Below are 7,753 nucleotides of genomic sequence, written 5' to 3'. Positions count from 1 at the left end.
TCCTGGCCTCTCTTGTCAACTCTCCTACCCCACACCCCAATTTTCCCTCACATCAAATTCTCTTTCACTCCTACCCCAACTTCTTCCCTACTCTCCGCTCCCCCACACTTTCATCTGCTCACCCCCATTCCTCTGACTGGAAACAGACTTTGCCATACCAATGGGAAAGTTGAAGAATTGAGCTGCAGTCACCCTCCATTCACTGTTCAGAGATATCAAACACATTCAAATTCATACTGATGGTTTTATTGATTTTATTCATTTTCCAATAAAAAATAAAGAGGATAGTGTCCAACTCAGATATTACACTGGATTTAGAGCCTTCTTATACTTCTCCCCAGTTCTATTGTAACAAGCTGTGTGCGTTGGCCGTACTTCACTTGTTGAACGTACGTTCTTTACCAACACACCACCACAGCCACAACTCTAACCATGCATGGTTGTGACTGTGATCACAAGGCTGTGTCAGTATCACACACACACACAGAAATACCTTCCTTGGTTCACATCATAGGTGAATGTCATTGGTTTACACGTCTGCTTTCATCATAGTAATTAAAAATAGACTTGGTCTGAGAACAGGATGTTCCTTCAGTCAGTTAGAATTAGATACTTGAAAGCACAAGGCTGCTGATTCAGTTGTTTGTCAATTTGACCCTAAAAGCAGGGAAGAGCAAAGAGTGAGGCCCTTTAAAATGCACACACATTTCATACTCCCAGAGGTCATATTAGATAAATGTTTATTACAGGCAGACCAGGTAGTGAGGATATCACCACCCAGATAGGCCTCACTGCCTACTGCTGGTCACTGCTATAGGTATCAGTTAAACCAATTCAAATGTCTAACATAGTGTTCAGCATGCTGCTCTGTTAATGCAGCAATGCTGGTTACTGCTATACATAACCAGTTACACCAGTTCAAATGTGCAGTGTTAAGTGTTCAGTGACGCTGCTCTGTTAATGTGGCAATGCTGAGAATTACTGGGGGGAAAGTGGGTACAAAAGACAGACAAAGGCTGAAGTCTTTGCAACTGGTGACTGTGTCTGGCAGATAGAGTCATAGAGCATGACAGAAGAGAAACAAGCCCTTCGATCCTCTAGTGCGTGCCAAACCTATTAATCTGCCTAGTCTAGGCAACCAGCATCTGGACCATAGCCCTCCATATCCCTGCCATCCAAACTTCTCTTAAACGATCAAAATGAACCTGCATCCTCTACTTCTGCTGGCAGCTCATTTCACACTTGCACCACCCTCTGAGTGAAGAAATCCCTCCCCAGTTCCCTTTGAATATTTCACCTCTCACTCTTAACCCATGACCTCTAGTTCTAGCCTCACCTAATCTCAGTGGAGGAAAAAAGCCTGGTTGAATTTACCCTACCTATACCTGTTGTAATTTTGTATACCTCTATCAAATCTCCCCTCATTTTCCTACCCACACTCCAGAATAAAGTTCCTAAGCTATTCAGCCTTTCCCTATAACCTAGGTCCCTATTTCCCAGCAAGATCCTCGTAAATTTTCTTTGTATTCTTTCAATCTTACTGACATCTTTCCTGTAGGTTGGTGTTCTCAACTGCACACAATATACTACCTCAGCTTCTTGTGTGATCTCCACTGATTAACAGCACAGGTCATAGCTGATTCTGCTCAGTTCACGGGATATTGGGATGCAAATGGACAAAACATGGGCCATGGTCCTTGATCACATCCCAGTTTGTGCCAGAGCCAGCCCAGCCCAGTCTCCAGGCAAGTTGCTCCAGTGCAGCTGGTGAGGGAGAAAGTTGTCCAGGCGTACACCTTGTTCATAAAGTAAGTTCAAATCCAGTCAGGACAATCATCATTTTACATACATTTAAGGGCTTAGGATAATTCTCCTCAGCTTCTGTTTGTTTCGATGGTGCAGATACTCAGTTACGATTAGTGATAGGGATGGCTATTTCATATCCAAGAACGAAGCAGCAAAGGGAGTGAAAAGGCCAAGTAACAATAAACGTGAAGCTCTGCTAGCGGCCACAGCAAAACTAACATTACACTTCCGGTCATTACATGAGGCATTCTTATAAATAATCTATTTGCTTTCAGGATATGACCTTGAAATTAAACTGTGGATAAAGGCACGACTATGCTAGGTTGAGGAATCTAGGACAAGACGACACAATACAAAAATCACATCCAGGCTCTCCAGTATGACACTAGAAAACACAAGTACAAAAGGTAATCAAAAGGGAGATCAATTGTTAATTTTACTACCAATTACTTTTGATAACTGATGTGGAGAAAGCAGGTACATAGATTTAGGTCATAAACCAGCCACAACCTCCTTGAGGAAATCTGCAGATGCTGGACTACCCTGATGAAGTGTATCAGTCCGAAATGTCGACTGTACCTCTTCCTATAGATGCTGCCTGGCCTGCTGCATTCACCAGCAACTTTCGTGTGTGTTGGTTACAATCTCCTTGACTGGTCTAAACATGTTACCATTTGGAGCTTCTTTTACAAATAAGTTATATTATTAAGGCTAATAAATCCTCCACTTTCTCCTTGGCAGTTGACTGACAGTGACGTACATGATGCTGAAATGATTTCTGGAACATTTCCAAGACCACCTATTTCTACCTCGATTCAGTCACCCACTTCCATCCCTGCTCTATAAACTGGAGGTCACTGAAGCTCTGTCCACAATGTCCGAATTCTTTAGATCCCCTTCACCCAGCATCAGATGCTTGTGAATTACAGTATCTACTAGTTAAGCACAACCCTAAGTTTAAAATTCCCACTGATGTTTTATTATTTCCACATGGTGCTGGAGCAGTGCGATAGCATTATGGTCAGCACAGCACTTTACCATCCAGGCCATCTGGGTTCCATTCCAGCCTGCAAGAGGTTTGTACGTTCTCACCGTGATCTTGTGGGTTTCCTCCGGGTGCTCCGGTTTCCTTGTACAAAGACATGCTAGTTAGTGGGTTAATTGGTCATTGTAAATTGTCCCCGATTCGGCTGGGATTAAATCAGGGATTGTTGGGCAGTGTGGCTTGAAGGGTCTACTCCCCACTGAATCCCAATAAATAAACCTCTCCCTCCTAGCTCCATCCAGCCCATAACTGTAAACCACTCCAAATCTGACCACTGAAATATCCCAAGTCTCAGCTGCTCCACCACCTCAACCCTCCAGGTTGTACTCAGTGGAATTCCCTTTTGAAATCTCCACCTGATATCCCAAGTGTCACAAATGATAGGTTTCCTAGGTTTCTTTAAGAATGCAAGCTGTTGTTGCAAAACTAATTATAATGACCGAAAGCTTTGTATAATATCATTCCTGTAGATGTCCAAGATCATTTATAATCTTTTGAACGAGCCTCAAACTTCTGATGTTCTCACCACCCTCCCCAGGATGAGTTTTATTATTTTTCAGTATACTAAATTGCATCTTAAAATTAAGCTTGGTCGTGCACTTCCCTCAGTTTAATTCCTCTGTCAATGCAATGAAGGGCATTGTTTTCATCTCAGGTTCAACTGCTTGTCATGCAGATGATCAACTACCCTGTTAGGAAGTGGTCTGTGATCAGACAGGATGTGCACAAGGTTGGATTCGCCCAGCCTTTCCCGATTTGGGGTATGTCCCGGAGGAGCCTGGCTTTCAGTGCAGGAACGGCAGAGAGTGAAGGACAGGACATGCAGATCATGGAAACAGGCCCTTCAGCCCATCTGCTCCGTGCTGACCAAGATGCCTACACAAGTCAGTCACATTTGGGGCAGAACAGCGCAAGCGATCGTTGACGGAGATTCAATTCTCACCACTGTCTCTAAGGAGTTTGTACGTTCTTCCCAGGGCAGCGTGGGTTTCCTCCCACATGCCAGACGTATGGGTCAGTATTGGTAACTTCTGGGCATGCATGCCATGTTGGCGTCGCAAGCATGGCAACACGTGGAGGCTGCCCTCGTGGCGATCCTTGCTGATCTGATTCGACACAAAAGATGCATTTTACTGTGCACGTGTGAGAAATAACGCACTTGGCTAATATCCCATCTCCTTCCCATGTCCCCATTCAAATGTCTTTAAATCATTGTTACAAGCTTTTTTTTAAAAAACTGCCTTTACCAATTGTTCCAGGAAAGAATTACGGAATACGGATAGCTGTTAATGACAAACAGGGCACTGCCAGACATTGGGCTCAAGGCACTGGATCACCCTCCGCCTGGCTGAAGGGTGCAGCGGGCTCTGTGACACACTCCTGCTCTCAACTTCGCCACCGCTCTGCCCAAACTGTGGCCGCACTTGGGTGATTCTTATTGTAAAGATCTGTTTGCTTGAGCACCACCCTGACTCTGACCAGAGGCTAGGGCAGCATCCTGACATTTTCCTGCTTCACATCAGTGCAGTTGCAGGAGACCCAAGGAGAGAGGAGACACTCTTTAAAAGTACACAAACAACATCTGCCAGGGTTATGCTGGGACAAATGTATGTTCTCCATCGCATTACAGATTGGTGCAGGACAGCGTCCAAAGACCTACAGCCTCAAGTCAAATAATTTGCCAACTTGATTTAAATTCCAAACAAATTCTGAAAACATTTATCTCATGCACCGAGGCATTAGATTGCAGGCGTGTCCCAAGTTTCAGGAGTTGGATTATTTATCTTGTATCCTTCCCTTCCCCCACCTTCTTACTTTAGCGTCTTCCCCTTTCTTTCCAGTCGTGATGAAGGGTCTGGGTCAGAAACATCAACTGTTTAACCCCCTCCATAGCTGTTGCCTGACCTGCTGAGCTCCTCCAGCATTTTTTGTTCCTCAGGATGTCCAGCATCTGCAGAATCTAGTGTTTGAGATTTAGTTTCTTGTTCATTTTGTGTTAAATACAATTACTGAACAGACGACACTTACATCCCTGTGATGTTTTCAGGAGTGATTTTTCCCGTGTTGCCTGCAATAGAGACACTCAACGGCAATATGCAGACAGTTTTGTGTTTACGGACGTAGAGCATGTTGTCAGTCCTTTTCCCTGATACCACACCCGGAGAGGCTGGGTAACAGGGACTTGTCCACCAGTGGAACCGCAGGCACAGAAGCAACACGGTCTTGAGGGCACAAGGACAAAAATCACGCAGACAAGATCATCACCTAACCGCTTGTCATTGAACGACAGAAGCAAACACATGGTGTTGCATCCCTCCAGACCCCAGAAGATCCAGCTCGGTTACAAAGAATTAACAAATGCAGAGTCTGAGGACTCTGCGAAGAGTGAGGTCCTGCTCAGCAAATACAGAAGAACTCAACTCTTTCAGTCACTTGTGAACTCGCTGGTGTCTCGTCAGGTGGGATGATCTAGTAAATCCCTTTTCACACACAGAGCAAGTGAATGGCCTCTCCCTAGTGTGAACTCGCTGGTGTCTCAGTAAATTGGATGACCGATTAAAGCCCTTACCACACAGCGAGCAGCTGAAAGGCCTCTCTCCGCTGTGAGCCCGCTGGTGTGTTTGGAGGTTAGATGACAGAGTGAATCCTTTCCCACAGATGGAGCAGGTGAATGGCCTCTCCCCAGTGTGAACACGCCTGTGTATCAGCAAGTCCTTTGCACTTTTAAAGCTCTTCTCGCAGTCAGAGCATTTGAAGGCCCTCTTATCAAAGTGAACAAGTTGGTGTGTCAGTAGGTGGGACGAATTTGTAAAACCCTTCTCGCACAGGGTGCAGGTGAACGGCCTCTCGCCAGTGTGAACCCGCTGGTGTGTCCTGAGATTGGAGGACTGTGTGAACCCTTTCCCACACACGGTGCAGGTGAATATCCTCTCCCCCGTGTGTACCCGCTGGTGTGTCCGAAGATTGGATGCATGAGTGAATCCCTTCCCACACACAGAGCAGGTAAACGGCCTCTCCCCAGTGTGAACCCGCCGGTGTTGGATGAGATGTGATGACTGCCTAAATCTCTTCTCACAATGGGAGCAGCCGAACGGTCTCTCATCAGTGTGAACAAGTTGGTGTTTAATTAGGTCTGCAGAGATTTTAAAAGAGTTCCCACAGTCAGAGCATTTAAATGGTCTCTTATCACTGTGAACCCGCTGGTGCAGCTGGAGACTGGATGACAGAGCAAAACCCTTCCCACATTCGGAACAGGTGAATGGCCTCTCTCCGGTGTGACTGCGACGGTGTGTTTCCAACTGGGATGGGTAACTGAACCCCTTCCCACAGTCCCTGCATTTACACGGTTTCTCCATGGTGCAAGTGCCCTTGCATCTCCCCAACGTGCCTGTGCCTAATCTTTTGAAGCCTTGATCACAGTTTGAGTTTCTCTCCGATGTGAGAAGTGTTAAGTTGTCCGATTTCCAATCAGATCAGGTCTTTTCCCACAGATCTGCACTTTGGAATGCTCTCAGGGGTGTGCATATCCCCGTCTCTCGGTGTTTTTCCTGCCAGCATGATCTCTGAAATGGTTCCCACGGCAATGATATTCAGATTGTGAAAAACCTCCAACAGGTGTGACGTTTAGTTTGGAATTCCTGACCACAAATCCTCTGCTTCTGCGGTCTGCAAGAGTTTCGAAAAATCACTGTTAATAATTAAAATCGGATAATTCTATGTTCCGTGGAACAGTTTAATTCCACAAATCTAAACCCAATCCACTAACTCCAGCTTTATGCTTCATTATTCTCCAAGACGTAGAAAAGTCAATCTGAACGGTTCATACCATTTGCTCCCATATCCTCTTTTCTTCATCGACATAACTACGTTCCTAATAAGACTAACGTTCGTGATCCTGAATTACACTGTATGACTATTTTCCGAGTAATTAAGTTTCTTCATACCTCCCCAACAGATATATCGACTAATAATTAACGATGCCGTGTCGTTCTACTCTTTACCACTGAGTCTGCATTATTTAAATCATTACTTTTAATTTGAAGGCCTCTGCTATCGTACCCCTTCCATGTATGTTTAATAAACAAGTTTACCTTCACTCTCTAACCCTGCATTTCTAGTATCTTCTCCTGCAGCTGAATTTGATCCCTACCAGGACTCCGGTTCGCTTCTTCGCCCGCTGACTACAACCATAATGCATAGAGACTACTCCGATTGAAGCATACAACTCGGCTGGGGCTCAACTCCACACCCACCACAGGTCAATGAGGTGATTCAGCCAATCACATTTCACGGAAAATAGAAGTCCCGGCAACAGAGCACGCGAACGATAACAGACGCGCATGCGCCCTATCAATTACTGCACAAAGATGGCGTACAGTTACGCATTTCCCTGCTAATGACCGACTCTTAACTCTTCACCGCTTTGTAACCGAGAAGGATATGCGTCCTCAGTTCGATCCTTATTACCTGCACTGAACATTTATAAAATTTCACGGTCCGCGCACCATTTCAATTCGTCCCCTGCGTCGGTCAGCTCCCTCTGCCAGCAATCGATCGACTCAACCTCAGTCCGTCCCTACGGGTCCTAACACACATGCTCACAACACGACTCACACATGCGCCTTTGACAATGACGCTCAGAGAAGGCCTTCTTGCAGCGCTGCGAATTCTGGGAAGATCCACCGCCATTGAACTGCCCACCCCACTCAGGATTCCAGAGTTTGCTATAATGTCGATCTCGACCCCAGAAGGAACAAATCAACGCTAATCGATACACGTTACCGAAACATAAATTGTCCAGCCCAGCAACAGAAGCCAGCATGATTTCTATTTTTCTTATCATCTACTGCTGCAGGATCATTTTTAGATGCTTCACCGAAAAAGTTGAACACCCAGCAGGCA

General features: G+C 45.5%; 1 protein-coding gene across 4 annotated transcripts; it reads right to left on the bottom strand.

Moving 5' to 3' along the window:
- Positions 1-248: 248 nt before the first annotated feature.
- LOC140203975 (uncharacterized) lies at positions 249-7,428 on the bottom strand. Of its 4 annotated transcripts, none has more exons than XM_072270174.1 (2): positions 7,357-7,428; positions 249-6,517 (listed from the first exon to the last, which is right to left on the bottom strand). In XM_072270174.1, exon 2 carries the CDS (start codon positions 6,205-6,207, stop codon positions 5,281-5,283), a length of 927 nt encoding a protein of 308 aa, XP_072126275.1. In that variant the 5' UTR covers positions 6,208-6,517; positions 7,357-7,428; the 3' UTR covers positions 249-5,280. The 4 variants fall into 4 exon arrangements, with proteins under 4 accessions (XP_072126275.1, XP_072126271.1, XP_072126274.1 ...); XM_072270170.1 differs by having other exon boundaries at positions 7,319-7,421; XM_072270173.1 differs by lacking the exon at positions 7,357-7,428 and adding an exon at positions 7,002-7,092.
- Positions 7,429-7,753: the final 325 nt, after the last annotated feature.

The sequence above is a fragment of the Mobula birostris genome, chromosome 10 (genome assembly GCF_030028105.1).
Source record: "Mobula birostris isolate sMobBir1 chromosome 10, sMobBir1.hap1, whole genome shotgun sequence".
Taxonomy (NCBI): domain Eukaryota; kingdom Metazoa; phylum Chordata; class Chondrichthyes; order Myliobatiformes; family Myliobatidae; genus Mobula; species Mobula birostris.
This window is presented reverse-complemented; position numbering and strand designations above follow the sequence as displayed.